The sequence below is a fragment of the Sceloporus occidentalis genome, unplaced genomic scaffold, assembly GCF_023333645.1.
Source record: "Sceloporus occidentalis isolate IW3139 unplaced genomic scaffold, rSceOcc1.0.p SCAF_410, whole genome shotgun sequence".
In the NCBI taxonomy this organism is placed as follows: domain Eukaryota; kingdom Metazoa; phylum Chordata; class Lepidosauria; order Squamata; family Phrynosomatidae; genus Sceloporus; species Sceloporus occidentalis.
The window spans coordinates 43109-61779 of NW_028317390.1; the positions used below are offsets into that span (position 1 = coordinate 43109).

Genomic DNA, 18671 nt, shown 5'->3' on the forward strand with positions numbered 1-18671 from the left:
CCCCTGGGAATCAGCGTAGCTAAATGGACAGGGAGCATGTGTGTGTGTGGGTGAGTGCATGCTCAGGGCATGTCCGTGTTTTGATTGGGGGATGTTAATTGAGGGGCGGTTTGCGTGTCCTTGCCGGTCTGGTTTTGGTAAGTGATGGAGTTTGGATGCTGGTGGAATGGAAGGCTCAGTCCTCCCCTGACCTCTGGTGTTTATTGGACGTGCCCACCGAGCTTGTTGGACGGCTGGTGGTTAGCATTGGTGGTGGGACAGCGAAAGGTAGCTGTCAATTTTGTTTGGACGAGGGGGGGAGGCGAGTGTGAGAGGCCGGCAAGGACGGGGTTAATTCGGTTCCTGTGTTGGTTATGTTTTGAATATGTTACGGTTATGTGTTATGTATATTTGTATTTATTATTTATCGGTTATTGTATATTATTCTTATTGGTTTATGGTGTTTTAGGCCAACACAGTGTTTTATGGTTTATAATAAAATGGTGCTGTGGCCTGCTTTATCCAATCTCAGTCTCCGAGTCGTTATTTGGTGGGTTAAATGGTATCGGGTTTACAATGCACGGTACACACTACCTACATACAAGTATACACTGACTGTTTGGCAGTTGGATTAAAATATTCTGACAGTTGGGGGTGTATTCGTATACCCCGTTATCGCTGCCTGTTGGTGGCGTGTGACATACCCCGCTAGTCTGACAGTTGGGGGTGGATTCATATACCCCGCTAGTCTGACAGTTGGGGGTGGATTCGTATACCCCGTTATTGCTGCCTGTTGGTGGCATGCAACATACCCCGTTAGTCTGACAGTTGGGGCTAGGTGACTTTGTCTCCTCTGTTTCTGCCGGGTTACTGGACTCGTGACTCTGGCAGTTGATGTTGAGAAGCTGCTGCGATTCTGACAATTAGTAAAATGCCACTGTGGTCGTTTGCGTGAAGCCAGGTCCCCGACGTCCAGCTCACGAGTAACAGTTACTGCAGCGAAGGCAGGAACAGGACGCGCAATTTAGGATATAGCGGCAAACAGGGCCATTTCAGGGCCGAGTCCCACGCCTGTTCTCCTGCGGTGCTGCGCGTCTCCTTGGTTTGGGCTGTCGGAGGAGTTGAGGACACTTTCTGTTGGGATCCCTGTTGCGAGACGTGATGCTCGGTGCAAAATGGCATCCCCCCCCCACTGTCTCTGCACATCTGATCTTTCTTAAACAGAAATGCCATGCGTGTTTGAGGGAAGCGTCATGAGGCCCGGGGCAATAAAGCCGAGTGGAGTCCGCCTGTAACCCCCTCGCGAGGAAATGGTTTGGATGCCGCTCTGCCATGGAACTTCTCACTCACAGCAAGATCCCCACCGCCGCTGCCCCGTCCACGGCTTAAACTACTCCAGCTGCGACACGCGGCGCAAAAACACAAGGGATGGGACACTACGGCAATAACCACATAACGGGCAGAGGTCCCTCTCCCTGCCCCCCCTGCGGACAACCAAAGCCCCGGAACCGCGGACCATAGGTAGACATCGACCATAAAACTGCACGGGGAAACCAATGGAGGCGACAACCAAAGGGCTTCCGCTACATGCAACCCATCAGCCCCTTACACTGTCTACACGGAGGACAGGGAGGGAGGGAGCTCTCCTGGTGATGGACTGCAATCCCCATCATCCAATGGAGACGGCTGAAGCTGAATTCCAGTTCAATGGTTGGAACGTCCGGTACATGCTTGCCCCGGAAGGTGTATCAGAAGGACTGACTGCCCCCCAAGCAGCCGGTGATAAGAATATAACACGGTCAGTCCCGGCATATTATTAGGCGGTACGGGGCGCGGATCAGGCGAAAGACGACCCCGACCCACTCTGTGCATACGACGCCTCCCCCGCAGCGCAGACATCGTATAAACGCCGTATAAACACTGCAACAAATGCTTCCAATTCCACGCTCGGCCCGCTGCGGCCCCGACAGCATCCCAGCCACCACTAGACTGCAAGAAACTAGAAGGACGTAACACGTTAGGTACACTTACATGACGTATCATCTACACACTGCCCTCGACGGACGCATCGCCCTGACTGGCGCATGCACGGACATTTTTATTACCAGTGGGAGAAAGTCTTACGTCTGCCTGTATTTATTTTCCATATAAATTCAATAAACAACGTGTTTAAACGTGTAAAGGCGTTTTCAATGTATAAATATTTGTATTATTAGGCCTCTGCAGCTGGAATCCGGTGAAATGTTTGAAGCTAAGGAGAGAAGGAGACGTTTCCATCGCGCGGTCCGCCCGCCGTTGTTTCAGGAAACTCGCGTGGTCAGCGATGTGATCGCCGTGGGGGGGTTTAAAACGCAGAATATAAAAATGACAAATTTGGGGAGGAAATCAATTTTATATTAAATACGAGACTAAACACAACGGGTATTGGCACCGAGAGACGCTCACGAGTCTTGGTTTAGCCCAAAACTTGAAACCGCCGGCCGGTCGGGGAGTCCGTGTTCCCGGGACCCTCCGGCTCGTTTCCGCGGGGCGGTTTATTCCGCCGGCTCAGCAGCCGTCACACGGATTATCATCACAATTTACGTGACGTTCAGCACCGTCCCGGCCGCGCTACGCTGTGTCAGCTCCTGGCTGCGCTCGTCCGGCATTAAGCGGATTATTCTGCTGTAAGGTGGGGGGGACATTAAAATGTTTTGTTAATTAAAACCTTGACAGAGTGCAGTCCTCACGCCGGGGAAGGGGCCGAGAGATGAATGCACTCAATATAAATATATAATATAACCCGATTCCTATCAGTAGTGGAAATCACAGGCTGGTAAGGGGAACGGGTGCAGCTTGGTGTTCAGTGTCTGCCGACGCGTTTTACATTTAGGTGAAAGACCTTTTTCTCCGGTCTGATTCCTCCCCACCGCAGCTGGATGGACAGACAGGGATGTTCTAGTAGCCAACAGGCTTTAAATATCGGTGTCCTTTAAACCGTCACGTACTTTCGCCGTAGGAGTGACATAACCATGAAAATAGCTTTTAAGAGAAACGCATCAATCGTCACGTTTTATAAGGTCCTTTCCGACGTCGGCCTCGCGCCCCCCGGCGTAACAATGAGCCGGAAGATTATTCAGAGACTTCTGGCCGCAAGTCACAAACTAAATTTAGAACTTTGTTCCCCATCAGGAATAGCTCAGCACGTCCGCGTGGCTTTGTGTTTGCCATCTTGGCCAAAGCTAAATGCCACTCATTGTCCCTGAAAGCCCCCGCCGGCCCCCTAATAAAGCAATCCGATTGGAGTCGGCTAATTCGTTATTAAAGTGGATTTAGTTCTCTGAAACGTTTGTTTTGTGGCGATTGGGGGTGAATAGAAAGAGCGCGTAATCTGCACATCCCGAGCATTAAATGGAGAACAAATTTCCCGTAAGATCGGCCCTGGGGGAGAGAACCATCAATCCGCGTCGGGCCGAAATCGCACAGATCCGGCCCCAAAACGCACGCTTTTCTGGCATAATACTGGAAACATACAGCAGGTGGAAACGCGGGAACAAGAAAGGCTTTTCTACGATAAGAACGGGACTCTGGAGGAAAGCGCTCTGCACGGAAAGAGTCTACGTGGCACCCGGGACCGGTTACATTGAAATAAAGGAAAAAAAAAAAAGATTTTCAAGGCAAAAAATACAGGAGAAATTCTCACATTTTTTTCACGTGATTTCCCCATATTTTTGTTTAAAATACGAAGATGGGAGAAATGAAAAAAAGTTTGTGATGAGCAACACATTAATAACGCTTTTACAACGTTTCCCAAAATTCCTACGGACTCCTCATCATTAGTAACGATGTAATATCCCGCCATGCACTAACGTGTACGGGGGTCCCGTTCCAGATATGTGCATCTTCAGTAACCGGCAGCGACCCCCCCCCCCCCACCGTATACACAAATAAATACGAATCAGATGCTGCGACCACAAGCCATGCGCGCTAAAACTCCCCCTGGGGGGCTTCAGGGGACTTATTGCTTAAATATGAGCTGCCAGAGTAATTTATGCTTTGCAGCTTGAAACGCGAGGCATGTGCTTCCCAGACGCGAGAGCCGATCGGCTGGAGAGCTCCGCGCCCTGACCCAGCATTTTATACTCTCTGCAAACCCAAGCGATCGGAGGAACAGACTGTAAGCTCCTAGGAGCGGGACCCTCGTCTCGCTCAGCCCCGGCAGATCGTAGGTTGTCGGCTCTAATACTGTTTTCGTCCTCCCCATTGGAGCAGGGCTCCGGAATCTGCCGTCGCTCTATAAATACAACGTAACGGCGAATAGAAACGTATCATCCCGCGGTGAATAACACTCCGAGAGCGAACGCTGTATGCAGGGAGGGCGTCCTCATTCCCGGGGTCACTCGCCTCCCCCGAAACCCCAAAACAGACCCGTTTTGGGAACCATATAGGGCATTTTATGAAACGAGTGCGTCTTCCCGGCTCTCTCCCCGCAGACCCAGCCAGCTCCTCCTCGGATTCGGGGAAAGTCCGCTACCCCTCCGGACCGAACCAGCTGCGTTTTTTTTCATCCCATTAGAAGCCGACTGGGAGATTCCCAAATCGGGAAAAGAAATGAAACTCTTAACCCTTACACGGTGCATTTCTATGCGTCACCATGGTAACAGTTTGAATAGAATTCATTTTCTTTGGAGCCAAGAAAAGGTTTGGTGACATTTAACATCATCCAAAAACGCTACGAGAATTATAGAGCGGTTTAAGATGATTCATTGGCCCCAAAACTAATCAAACCACCAATGGCCCTCATTAATTACCTTAGAGCCACGCGCCCGCTCCAATCTGTCCAGACAAACATGGTAACTCGTTACCTTTCTATACATTAAACGGGAAAAGAAAGCCCCAGACTGAGCCCAAAACACAAAATTCTGCTCCTTCCATAGAAGTTTCTTAAAATTCCAGCTCAGATTGTGTTCTGAATTCCGCATTTCTGCGGGTAAAATGTTCACCGCTGGATGGTTTCTCTCTTTTTTTGCGTATTCATGAAATTTGCCTGATTCACTGACTTTTGACGATAAAAGATGTTTCTTCGTTTTAATGACACATTTTATTTTACAGCGGGCTTCCGCTTTGTAAAGGAGGCTCGTTAACGAAGGGGCCTTAAAAATGATCTTTTCTTGGCAGGCTTCGCGGTGAACGTTTAATCCACTCAAGTTGTTTGCTGCTCAGCAAAAAAATGAAAACTGTTCAGAATACGAACAGAATGACCCATTATACAAAAAAAAATAAAAATGTAAAAAGGTTTTCAAAAAGTCTGTTTCTTGCACACAATGTGATGTCACCCCCCCCCCCCCCCCCCGAAATTATAGCCCTTACCCTAAATTCTAAACAATGACCAAGAGAGGCTGTGCTGGCGTGGCAGACCATCTATCTACTACCCCTTAATGGGCTTGTAATACACGGACAATGAGGGCATCTGGATTTCTCCCCCTGGCGGCTGGGTTCGCCCCTTTAAATGCCTGGGGGGGGTAATTGGGTGCCGACAATGGAAAAGGGGGGAGGCCGCTAACTCGCAAAGAGAGGCACCGGGGCCACCGTGGGCCGATCGAGATCTCTGTAAGGAAAAGGCCCAGATGGCGACCATCAAACCCACGGCTCCCAGCGCCTTCTAAAAATGTCCGGAATGGGACGTTAAGCCGGGGTAGCAAAGAGATTAATAACTGGGAGTAAATCATGCCGGAATTGTAAATAAGAGATTAAAATTGTTCTATGAACGTATAGCCGCTTCGGAACCGATAACCGCTTTTCTAAGCCCGTGTTTATGGAAGCGCGGAAAAATGTTTTGGATTTGAAGACCGTTACGCAACCATTCGCCGTTCATAAGAAATCCTCGGATTTACAAATATTTGCCTTATTCAGGCTTCTATCAGACATCAAATCCATCACATAAAAAACGAATAAATAAATAAAACCGCAGGGGTTCTGTAAGGAAAACTAGGATTATTATTTTTTTTTTTGCGATATTTCTGAAGGGAAAAGAGGGATTATTCGGGGAAACGTAGCTCCGGAAATAAAGTTTGTGTTCAGAAAGCAGCAGGGAATCAGCACAGAACAAAAAAAGAAAAAAATTGGATGGCAAATTAGAACCGTCCAGCCGTCGAACCTACCAGTTATTCTGTCCTGGGAGCTTCTCCTGCAGGAAGTACTAAACTGGCCCTGTATAATGCATACTTAAATTGGAAGGCCCTTTTATAATCAAAACTTGAATTGGTAAACCAGCCCAGTAAAATGTATAGTGAGATTGTTCAGTTTACCCTGTATAATGTATAGTGAAATTATCGAGTCCACCTGGTATAACCCATAGTGAAATTGTCGAGCCAGCCCTGTATAATGTGTAATGAAATTGGTGAGCCGACCCTGTATAATGTATAGTGAAATTAGTAAGCTGTCAAACCAGCCATATGCTCCCTGGGGTCGGCCCTTCATAATGTGCACTAAGGCAGGGAGCGCACGATGTCCTGGGTTACGGATCAAACACTAACGACTCTCCCCGCACGCCCGGCGGCCGCTATATATCAGCTTGTATCGGATACAATAATATATCTCAGCGGTCAGAGACTCCATTCCCAGCCCACAAACCAGCGCAGAACACGGCTCACACAGTGCCGCGCTCTGCAAGGGCCGGGGGCCGTGTGATACATTAAAGCGCCCACATCTGCGTATCGGTACCTGGAGCGCGCAGTTCATCATGCGCACGACGTAATCAAACTGCGCGTGGCTGAGAATGGCGCGGTTCTGTTGGACGTGCAGCCCGAGCTCCTCCGTCAAGCACTGCCGGGCCGCCTTTCCTTTCAGAGCTCGCAGGGCAGCCGGCAAAGTCTGAAAAACAAGAGAAGCCGGATCACTAAACGCGTCACAGACACGCCGTTCAGTCAATAACACATTTGGCCCATTTTATTCTTTGAAAGTATGTTGGGGGGTCTTGGACATCAAAACTATTTGTTTAACGTGCGTAAATGCAACATTTTTGCAGAGGCAAAAGATAAAATTATGTCGATAAAGCCGGTTGATTATCTAGAATAAATATTTACTCTGTGCAGGAAAAATGTGCCGCAGCATCCCGCCGGCTCCGACGGTCCGGGTTTTACGTTATTCATTTTAATGAACAAACAGGTTTATCGTAACCTCTGATGGAAGAACCAGAACCAGCAAACAGAGCGTCAGAAAGCCCTACGGAATCGCGATCCTAAACGCAGAAAGGGAGTTTGAACGGGAGGCGCGATGCTCTGCGGACGGCGGGCGAGACGCTCTGCGGACGGCGGGCGAGACGCAGATAATGTGCCGAAGGTGCAGTGGAAGCGTGGAACGTATTCCTAATGTCTGAGCTTCTAACGCAGCCACAAGGAAGACTGATGGGGGAATCAAGATGAACCTTTTTTAAAGTGTGTCCTAAATATGTTATAAGCGTGGCCGGCACGGCGCAGGCCGCGTGTTCTCCGTCACACAGCGGCTCCTCGTATCGCAGGCGGCTGCAGTAAGTGGGGCTACCCAAGTGTTTCGAGTCTAAATATATACTGAGAAGCGGCTCATCCGTCCTCCCCGCACACAGCGACTCCCAGATATAATCCATTAGTGTTCCGATGTAATGCCGGTTACTGGCGGGATGGCCCCTGAGAGGGCAGAATCGTATGGCACCCCGTGTGTGCTGAACGTCTCCGCCGGGGTATGACCAGAGAGTGCTCTTCTAAACCTACAAGATGGCCTTCTATAAGGCTCTGAGGCTTTGAAGTCGCCGGAGATGAGTGACGGACGAGGCATTAAGCAGTTGGCAGCGTCTCAGAGTAAAAATAAAGTGTCGCAGACATGACAAACGACAACAAAGTCACAGAAAGACCACGATGACATCGCAATGTAACATGCAAAGCATGCCATTAATCACGGCCCCCACACTACCTACAGATGTGAACCGATCCGCTCTGAAACGCGCTTTAAACGCCGCGGTGGGAAAATTCCAGAGCCGCTAATATACAGCGCCAAGAAATTCACACGAGATACAAAGGCAGCTGTCTGCGTCAGAATCGCTCACGCTACTTACAGTCAGAATGCCGTATTCCGGACCATCTCCCAACACGCTCCTTACACGGGACCGACGCACACGCGGCAGATCCAGGAGGACAAAAGCAAATGATTTGGGGTCCAAGGTACCGACCCACAACCTTTTTCCTGGGTCAATGCCACAGTATTTGGATCTACGCGGTATTTCCACATTATATTTAGAGAGTGGGCCGCCGGGGCGCCGGGTTTTGTATAAGAAGGGGGCAGCAGCGGGATTTACCTTCTCCGTGTCCAGGATTTTGTTCTCGAAGACACACGCGATGCAGTTCCGGACGACCTCCAGCCGCCGCGCGCTGTTAAAAACACAACTTTGTTTGTCCACGATGGAAACTGGCGGAAGGGAGAAGAGACGAATGAATACCCCGAGCGTGGCATTTCAGTACTGTGCAAATTCCACTAAACACAGAAAAATCTCAGCAAATTCCAGTCTTAGGACCTGAGACGCGGCTGGGGATGTTTTTCATTAAGGGAAAGGTCACGGGGAGAACACGCGTCTCGTGGCCACAGTCTCAGATTAGATGTTATAACGGAGGGGATGGACATACATGGTCTTCAGTTTGGGGTCTTTTACATTCATTTTGTGGCCCATTGGGGTCCAAATTAACGCCACGCAGGAGACACATCCGACCGCCCACAACATGTGTCGCAAGTCATGTATGTTCCCGAAGACAAACGCATCTATCTTGTTTTAACAGAAGGAGCCGTGTCCATGTCTAAAATATAACACGTGTGTATGTGCCGAAACCCACCGCTTCCCGTAACTTATAGGAAGAATCCGACTCGCTTGCTTTACATCAGGTTACTGCTGATGAGAAGCATCGCAGAGGATCAGGAAAGTAAAGGCTTAATCACGAACACAAAGACTGAACATAAATACATGCTATGTGTATTGGGGGCTGCGCTGGTTAAATCCAGGGACTGCTGCTAGAAATGCTGACAGCTGGCAGGTTCTCGCTGGATGCCTGGGTTGGTAACGCCGCGGATCCCAGGTCACGTCTGTAAACTAATCGCAGCGTGTCATGGAGCGTGCGCACGGTGCGAGTGCCCTCTGTACATATTAACCCCATTAACCCCTTAATAAGATAACTGGTCTTTGGCCATCCGGACAGGTGTGTGATGAGCCCGTATTAAATCACCCGTCTCCGAGTGTAACTAATACATGTTCCCAACGATCTAACAGCGGCGGCGGCGTAATAACGCAGCGAGCGAAGCCTCGTTAATAACCTACCAACGGGCGACCCTGCCGGGACCACGCATTTCTTGTCTATCCGGTTGGCAAGCGAGGCGTTCTGGCTTTTATTGAGCGCCTCTTGGAGAAGCTCCTGCACCCGGGGCTCATTAACCTTTGGGAACGGGAGCACGTGGACACGTAAGTGAGACCCCTCCGTTGGTTTCGGAACCTTCTGGAATGCCATGTGAGGATTTGGATTTTCCTGAACAGAATTCAAATAAATGGTGTTATTGGAAACGCTCGTTATTCAAAGTCTGGAGAAGGTCGGGATGACAGACAGAATTCCCGGCCGGACGTGCGCAGGCGATGATTGTAAAAAGCTAATATTTGGATCTCCTAACCAGGAGGACGCTTACGTTTTTGAAGAGCTGCTCCGCGAGCTCCCTGACGTGTCTCACTATCTCCCGAGGGCTGCTTTGTTCGTCATCCTTTATTCTCTCAGCTTCAAAGGAGACCAACTGGCAAAAAAATAAATCAAGACATGAAACAAATGGGAAATCACACAACCTGCCATCCCAAAGACCTGAGATTCCTCGGCCTTTTAGATACTATTTAGCTCCTGGTGAGAGATCTCCGCTCGGGACTTTGGCCAAAACTGGAACCAGATGTCTGCCCGGTTCCAATCGGTTTAATTCCACATATTACGAGTTACAGGCCATGCGCGATCTACATACAGAATCATAACACAACATCAATCTTATCGGCTCTGAGCAGTTTATTTAAATCCATAAAACGTCTCAAGCTACGGCTGATTAATCTCTTTTTAAGTGTTCTGACTCCGACATGATGTTCCCAGGAATCCCATTTGGAAGTTCTTAACTAGTTGTCTACACCAAACCACCATTCCATCCAAAGCCCATCAGCAAGCATTTTACAGAACAGGTGAACGGACGAGGCTTTTTATTGCACAACAAACAGAACCCTCATTGTATGTATGTGTGTATGTATGTATGTGTATATATATATATATATATATATATATATATATATATATATATATATATATACCGTACATATATATTGCAGGCTCAAAAGTTTGGGGTCACTTAGAAACTTCCCTTGTTTGAAAGAAAAGCTATTTTTTCCATTAAAATAACATGAAATGGATCAGAAATCCAGCACAGATGGGGTTAATGTTGTAAATGACTATTTTAACTGGAAATGGCCGATTTTTTATGGAATCTCTTCATAGGCGTACAGAGATGCTTTATCACTCCCATCACTCCTGTGTTCCAATGGCCCTTTATCACTCCCATCACTCCTGTGTTCCAATGGCCCTTTATCACTCCCATCACTCCTGTGTTCCAATGGCCCTTTATCACTCCCATCACTCCTGTATTCCAATGGCCCTTTATCACTCCCATCACTCCTGTGTTCCAATGGCCCTTTATCACTCCCATCACTCCTGTGTTCCAATGGCCCTTTATCACTCCCATCACTCCTGTGTTCCAATGGCCCTTTATCACTCCCATCACTCCTGTATTCCAATGGCCCTTTATCACTCCCATCACTCCTGTGTTCCAATGGCCCTTTATCACTCCCATCACTCCTGTGTTCCAATGGCCCTTTATCACTCCCATCACTCCTGTGATGCACGTTGTGTTCACCGATCCAAGTTGACGTTTTGCAATTCCTTTTGCAATTATGTTACAGAGATATATATATATATATATGTTGGAGAATGTGAGTAAGAAACCCACAAAAAACACCACCAGGTCAAAATTCAGTATTATTAAATTGCGCTTCAGCATTAGTTTCCAGTGCAGCTCCTTAAGATCATGCGTGTTTTCAGCATGCGTATTACATGTTTCGGTATGGAGGCATTTGGCCGGTGACCCGTCGCTGAAGTGCAGCACCATACCTCATCGAAGAGATCGCAGGCTCGGTACGGCGGCCCCCGCTCTGAGACAAAGCCGGCGAATGACATCCCATTCAGGACCTTAGTGAGGAAATCGTTCTCAATCAACCCTCGCTGACCCAGGAAGGCGGCCTGCGGACAGAAGCATCAGCACAGAGCCATTCATCAGAACCCAGGTGTTTAAAACATGACCATATTTGAGTTCATTTAAACTTTCTCGCTACCCCCCATCTCTCTGTCACAAGTGGACAGAGGGGATTTTGCCCCGGGGGGCACACGGCTCACCTTGTGGAAGTGAATGACCGGTTCTGCATGGATCCGGATGAGTTGGAGGCAGGATCGGTATCCCTGCAAAATCTGAGCAAATAATCGCAGGAAGACGGCTCGCACCTCTTTATCCTGCAGGTTGGGGGGAAAGTTGAAGATAATGTGACTTCTCCTGTATGGTAAACACACGGCTTCCCCCACAGGTTCTTCTGAACCTCTGCTGCGGGATGAGGATTATAGGACCAGCATAGGAAATCCCTAACGTGCCTGACCACCGGGGACTGCCTGACCACCGGGGACTGCCTGACCACCGGGGACTGCCTAAACTCTTCAATACAGAACAGAGAGACACGCAGTAATAATAAAACATCCGTACCAGCATCTTCACGTGAGACTTCGAGGTGCGCAGCGGAGGGAAGGCATTATCTGCCACCTCCAGGTCAGGGTGCAGGATCTGCAAACACAGAAAAAGATCTGAAACAGAGTATGGAAGGAGAACCCGAGAGAGCAGAATCCCAGAACAGGAGGACCCCCACAGAGAGGACCCCCAGTACCGTGCAAACAGGAGGACCCCACAGAGAGGACTCCGGGTCCTGTGCACATAGGAGGACCCCACAGAGAGGACTCCGGGTCCTGTGCACATAGGAGGACCCCACAGAGAGGACTCCGGGTCCTGTGCACATAGGAGGACCCCACAGAGAGGACTCCGGGTCCTGTGCACATAGGAGGACCCCACAGAGAGGACTCTGGGTACTGTGCACATAGGAGGACCCCACAGAGAGGACTCTGGGTACTGTGCACATAGGAGGACCCCACAGAGAGGACTCCGGGTCCTGTGCACATAGGAGGACCCCACAGAGAGGACTCTGGGTACTGTGCACATAGGAGGACCCCACAGAGACGAACCCTGTACCGTGGACCCAGGAGGACCCAAAGAGAGGACTCCCTGTAGATGCACATGGGAAGCGAACCCCCCGGACTCCCATGTACAAACATCTAGGTAACTCCTAAAGAGTGACTAAAGCATTATACTATGGGCCATGTTTTTATAAGATGTCAATGTATATCGCAGAGCAGTAGAGAGGCAATTTTAACCCCTTACTAATCTTAGTCCATCCCTGCACCTGGGATCAGCGTTTGCCCAGATTTTGACAGATTGCAGATTTGACGTACGTGTGAAAGCGCGGCCACCGTCTGCTGGAGAAGAGGTTCTGGAAGTTGAGACAAGTGGATGCATTCGGGAATTTTAATTGTGCCACCGTCCAAATCGGCAATGATCACGTCTAGCTGTAAGAGAAGGAGGGTTAATGCGTGTGGAAACCCAAAATCACACAGATAATGACAACAGAAATCAGCGGAAACACACAGCAGGCTATTGGCGGGGCTGCTCGATAAATAACAAAAAGCATTAAATGCGGTGTCCAGCGCAAGTCATGCCCGGGAGTCACTCACCTCCCCATATAACGCAGGAACATACCGTGTCAGACCGCGGGCACCGTGTCCGCATTCACCCGCGATTATCCCCCTGAAACAGCCGCATGGAAACGAAGGAGCAAAACCGCGGCCCCAAGTGGCTTTCTCAGCGGGGCGTATGGGAGGAATCGGTGCGATCCGACACCACTCACACTCCGTCCATACGAATACAGCCCATCACTGCCAAGCAGGCTTTCTGAAGAAGCTGCATACATGCATCGCACACTAACCCAGGGAGTGCACACTTACACGCTCCCTCACCTACTCACGCACTCCATGCAGACGGCGCAGGAGCGATAACACTTACCAGATCGTGAATCTCGCTACAAAATACTGAATGGACCCCAATAATAAAAGGAGTGGGGGAGCTGAGCACCTCGAGGAGCTGCGCCGGGAGGATGGGAATGTACGGGTAACTGCAAAATAAAGACGCCGGTTAAGTAAGGACACGGAAAAGCACAGGACGCGCGCATGCGGCTCGAAGACCGTATTAATACGGCTTGAGTGTCAGATGCAGAGAAAGGTTCAGAAATGGCTGGTTTATAATCCTTTTACACATGTATAATAATCAGCGCATGTCCCTTTAAAAGCCCGCCGCCTCACAATCTCACCTGTATTTAAGGGGGTACATGAGGGATTCCAGCGCTCGGCTCGCATCGCTCAGCCGCTGGAAACTCGAGGAATGGAAAAGGACTTTGTTTTCGGTCAAAACCGCACAGAAGAGGCTGAGCACGTTTTGGATTCCTAGAGGAAAAAAAAGAAAGATTAAAAAATAATAAAAATACACAGTAAGAACACAAAAAGATCAGAAGAAGCAACGCATCGAGCTGTAGGCAGGATTCGAGGCTCATCGCGCTGCGGCTCGGCTTCCTCCTTTATTATCACGTTGCCCCCCGCAGAACGAACACCGAGGGCTCGGCATGGATGTCGGGTCTCGCCGGTCACTTTGGGGTTACTCATTCCCTTTCGACTGCGAGTAAGGGGTATTTCTGAGCTACACGTCACCCTCTCGAGCGTTGGGGTCACTTGCGCAGTTTGGTTCCGCCACATGTTACACGCGTGTGTCTCTGATCTTATGGATCTCAAGGCATCTCTTCTCCAGGAATTTTACATGTAAGCAACATCTTGCATCAACGACACGCACTTCCATCAACACAATCATAACCCAAACGGCTCTCTATATATAAACCACATCTAAATATAGCGGCAGGAAAATAAATCCTGATGTACGGACTCTGCGGGGGGCTCAGACCCCGAAAACTCTTTTCTGAAGGAGGAATGAAAGCAGACACAAGCCGTTCGCTGCTTGGAAATGGTTTATAAAACAAACCGTGTGATTATATGGCCGTGTGCAGACGGACATCCACGTGTCTTTAACAGCATGCTTAGTGAATAAAGGTCCTAATGACACAATTATATTTTGGGGGTTCTCATGTGGGACATTTGTGGAGCTATGTCACAAACGTCAAGAGGGCATGAAGAGTCCTGCAGGCGAGAGGAGATCCTAAGATGCTGAGGAGCCCAAAGACGGAGCCCAGGAGTCCAGAGGGTTCCTCGGCTCCAACAGATCCTCTTCGGAAGGTTTAGGAAGATCACGGTCTGTTTAGGGGACGGTGATTTGGGGAGCCCCCTGCAGATCGGAGTCCATATAGTTGGGTAACCTGCAGGGATATGCGGGATAACCGGCACTTTAGCTTCTATGTGACGATCTGACCATCGAGTCCCACTAACCACGTGAGAAGTGGCCGGTATGGTCTCCATTTTAATCAGTGCTCTAAAATATTATCAGACTCATTCCATCATCTCCATCTCTTCCCCCTCGGCTTCTACACGCTTCGGTTTAAATTCTACATCGACGCGTTTCCAGATCATCCATCTCAGATGATATCTTTGTATCATTCAGCATTTCCGGCCCCTTTACGGACGACTGTTTTTAAGACCCGCCGACACCGAAGGACAGACCCCTGTGGACAGACCCCTCCGGACAGACCCCCGGGGGAGAGTCCGAGGCCATCGCCAGACTCGCGTAGCAGGAGACGCCTTTCGTTTAAATGCATGTTTCCTCCTCCCGTTGAGTGGCTCCACCCCTGTGGTGGACACTGATTGGTTCCAGAGCCTTAGGAGAGCGAAGCAGGTGGGTTCAGGGGCTCTTGGCTCTGCTGGGGTGAAGCCGCCCCTCGATACAAACCAAATATCTTCGAAGCAGAAAGCATGCGCTGCTGGCGCTGCGGTGGGTCACTGGAAGAATGCAGGTGTGCAGCCTCGGTGAAACGACCGCGACAAACGCGTGGGGGACCCGCGATAATCACACACAAAACATTCTCTTCTAATGTTTAAAACCCCCACTACCTCTGCCATCGCCGCCAATTACAATCAGGCTTCCCGACGCGAGCAGATGGATCGGCCTCGAATGAAACGAACGTTACATCGAAATCCCGGCGGAACCTGGAAACCTGCACTTCATTTTCTTGCCAACGGGGAAAAAATCCTCCTATCCGTAAACCTGGCACAATGTATAAATCAATCAGAAATGACTGCAATATACCGGGCCGGGGGTTACGTCTGTATTACCGATGAACGTTCTCCACTCCACAAATGTAGTAACGAGAGGCTGTGTGTCTTCCGAGACCCCGGCCGGGGTCACCCTATTATCCTGGCATTCCAGCAGCGGCCAATCAGAGTGAGGGGGGGGGGGGTTACAGCGCAAGATGGCAACCTCTACAAGCCATATGAGCGAGAGCGCCTGAGACCCCCGGGAATCACCGCCTGTGCCGACGCCGGGGACGTTAACCTGCCGCACGTTCCGGAGCAGCGAAGGGAAATCAGATTGGCCAGAAAATAATTTACTGGCAATACTTTCCTATAAAGCGGTGAACTCTGCAGATCTTACACATGCGGACGGCTCCCTGCGGATCAAAAGTATTCTGGCGTCAACACGAAAACGCTCCCGAGCCAGAAGAACGAAAATACTTTATCCTGGAGAGGTCAGATAATCACGGCATTAAAGGGATGACTGAAAGAACTCATCGCTGCCTTTCTATGCGTTTCTACGGCTGATCGACATACAAATGCATCTCATACACAACCCGCCTGCCCCTTCCCGTTATACCGGGGGGTAAAAGATCCAGTAAAGGTCCAAGTTACCAAAGGGTGTTTTTATAGCCGTCGTGAGCAAAGCTTGGCATTGTCGGATCGTGTAAATGCCTTTCCACCAGATCTCCCGCCCAAAACCATCTCCAGCCGAGCCACTTCTGACAGCCCAAGGAGATGAGCTCACCGGGCACCGGCCAGTACACGGGGAGTTCATTATTAACTCATAACGCGCTCTAAACAGCCATATGACAGCCATTAAAAAGCAATAACGGAGCACAGAAAGGATTACCGGGAAAAAAGAAAGAAACCCGGGCTGCAGCCCAGCAAACCGGTAAAAGTGACCCGCAGCGCGGGAACACGGATGACCAGAGGAGCGTGAGGGTGACTTGCGGCCTCCGTACTATAAATATAAAAAAAAATTACTATTAAATAATAATTAATTATTGCGTCGCGAGATACCGGATCGGCCAGAACTCCAGCGCCTCATCCACAGCCCGTTCCACAATTCACACAATATGTGAGAACGCAGTATTTTTCTGCTAATTCACGCACACGAATCCGCCGATGGAATGAAATCGTCTGAATGAGGATTCTTGGTGCTTGTGTGATCTCAGCTCTTGGATAAACAGATGGTGCTTTCTGCTGACCCCGCGTCGGGGGGCTACACGCAGCGCGGACCCTCGCAGACTCCGCCGTGGTCACCGCAGCATTCCACACAATTAGCTTTTTTCCATCGCTAATTACACCGGAGCCACGAATGTTTATCGGGCCTCTTTGTTTAGGCTTAAGAGGGTTTGGGAAAGATGAAGAGCGACTGGAAGAACTGGCAGCAAAGCGCAAGGGGGCGACGGGTATTCGGGAAGGAGAATTATCTGAACAGTTTGCGCCTCTAACCCGACGCGTCAAGGCGGCAGAAATGAACACAAGTCCCCAAAGCCAGGCGTGAGACAACGTATGGAGTCTCTGGGATATTCGGTAACCAAGCCGAGACTCACGTACGTCACACGTTCCGGTAACCAGACATATAACGGGCGTGAGACGGGACTGCCGGGAAGATCCACGAGACATTTCGCTGCTTTCAGGGTTTTGAGACTGCTGCCGAACCGGCAAACATCTCACCGGATCACAGACCCAAACATCACACGGCTGGGAACGGCTGGAGCAGAGACATTATGTTTATTTATTGTTTCATATAGCGCCATCAAATTCCGTAGCGCTGTACAATGGGTAGACAGGACATAGCAAGTAGTATATAACAATTTGACTTACAGAAACCCACCGGTGGGGGGACACCCCGTATAATCTGGGGCAGCACAAGAGGAATGAGCGAGAAGTCCTGTCAGGAGAGAAATGGAATGGAAAGCGCGTCGGTTTTACAGAACGCAGAACATTAAGCGGATGAGTTCAGGAGCGTGGCTGGTTTCACTCCATGCGCGATGCAGGTACCCGTGGTCTGAAGGAGCACTTTATACGCAGGGGGATCACACCTGACCCTTCCCATTGTACAGCACTGCGGAATACGATGGCGCTATTTAAAATCATACCTGCACAGGGGAAGGTAAACAAGACTTTCTATTCTTTTGTGTGAATCCCCCCCAACAAGCCGTTTAATGGTCATACTGTACAGTGCCAAGTATACTGTAATAATCTGCCTGTCAGTATTATAACTGCGCTGAAAATACGCCGGCTTTACAAACATCTCCACAAATACGCCGGCACGGAAAAAATACCTTCCCTTGGATAACGGGAGCCAAACCCACTGAAGTGACCAAAATGCCCTCATCTCACAGAAAAAAACACAATCCAAGTTTGTTTCCGACGCTTCAGCAGAGGCCGGATTCCACGCGGCGAGCGCAATCCCTACGGGCGCAATCCCTACGGGCGCAATCCCTACGGGCGCAATCTAATAGGAAGGAGCTTCAATCATACCCCCCCACACCTATGGCTGCTCAGAAAGTGCTTAAAAACGCAGCTTTTGGATCAATAGCCAAACTTGCATTAGGAGGGACTGGTGCGGTGAGTTGCGGTGCGGTGCGTTGCGATGCGGTGCGTTGCGGTGCGATGCGATCCGTGAGCTCTAGTAAGTCATGGACCTCGAGGAACCAGGAAAGTCTCTCTCCGGCTGGCGACTTCGGCTTCATTAAACATGACTCCAGAGCGATAAACGCCCCACGAGCCGACACACAAAGACACAAAGCATTCATTGTGAGAACCGTCAGATTTGGGATCCCGAGGCTTGATTCGAAAGGTTTGCCCGGTGGCGTAACGCTGCTCCAGGCACGGGGGAAACATACTGTAATGGGATTTGGGGACCGGAGTCCAGGCAGCGAGCGCCCCGGCTGATCACCGTCTGCCGTCCCTCGGGCAGGCTGTTAATGTACATTACAGCTCAGAACATTTCACCGATGCCCACCGATCCCGGACGTGAATGGGTGCAGGAGGGGGTATATACACACGTGCCTGCGCGTTACGCATACTCGCCATGTAATTGGTTCTAATAGAGAGTTAAATCTGGGGAAATATATACACATCAGGCACATCCATAAAGGCAGTTTTGTCGGATAAATCGAGCGATAAACATCCGGCTCTAAAGCCATTTCTAAAGGTGCAATAAAGGCTAAAACCGTCACCATCTTTAACACGATCCTCGGCTCCAACGCGTCCCGAACGCGCAGACGCCGT

The 18671-nt window shown here is 49.8% G+C and overlaps 1 protein-coding gene across 4 annotated transcripts in view; it reads right to left on the reverse strand.

Moving 5' to 3' along the window:
* Positions 1-18671, reverse strand: part of LOC149272843 (myotubularin-related protein 13) — a 93975-nt gene that overhangs the window by 25545 nt on the left and 49759 nt on the right. For 3 of the 4 annotated variants that reach the window (XM_089506668.1, XM_089506669.1, XM_089506667.1), the window contains exons 7-16: positions 13508-13640; positions 13204-13312; positions 12597-12710; positions 11800-11877; positions 11442-11555; positions 11160-11288; positions 9655-9756; positions 9296-9500; positions 8288-8397; positions 6682-6831 (exon numbers count right to left, since the gene is read on the reverse strand). In XM_089506668.1, the coding sequence (XP_089362794.1) occupies positions 6682-6831; positions 8288-8397; positions 9296-9500; positions 9655-9756; positions 11160-11288; positions 11442-11555; positions 11800-11877; positions 12597-12710; positions 13204-13312; positions 13508-13640 (1244 nt within the window). The remainder of the gene's footprint in view (positions 1-6681; positions 6832-8287; positions 8398-9295; positions 9501-9654; positions 9757-11159; positions 11289-11441; positions 11556-11799; positions 11878-12596; positions 12711-13203; positions 13313-13507; positions 13641-18671) is intronic. The other variant, XM_089506670.1, reaches the window with a different exon arrangement.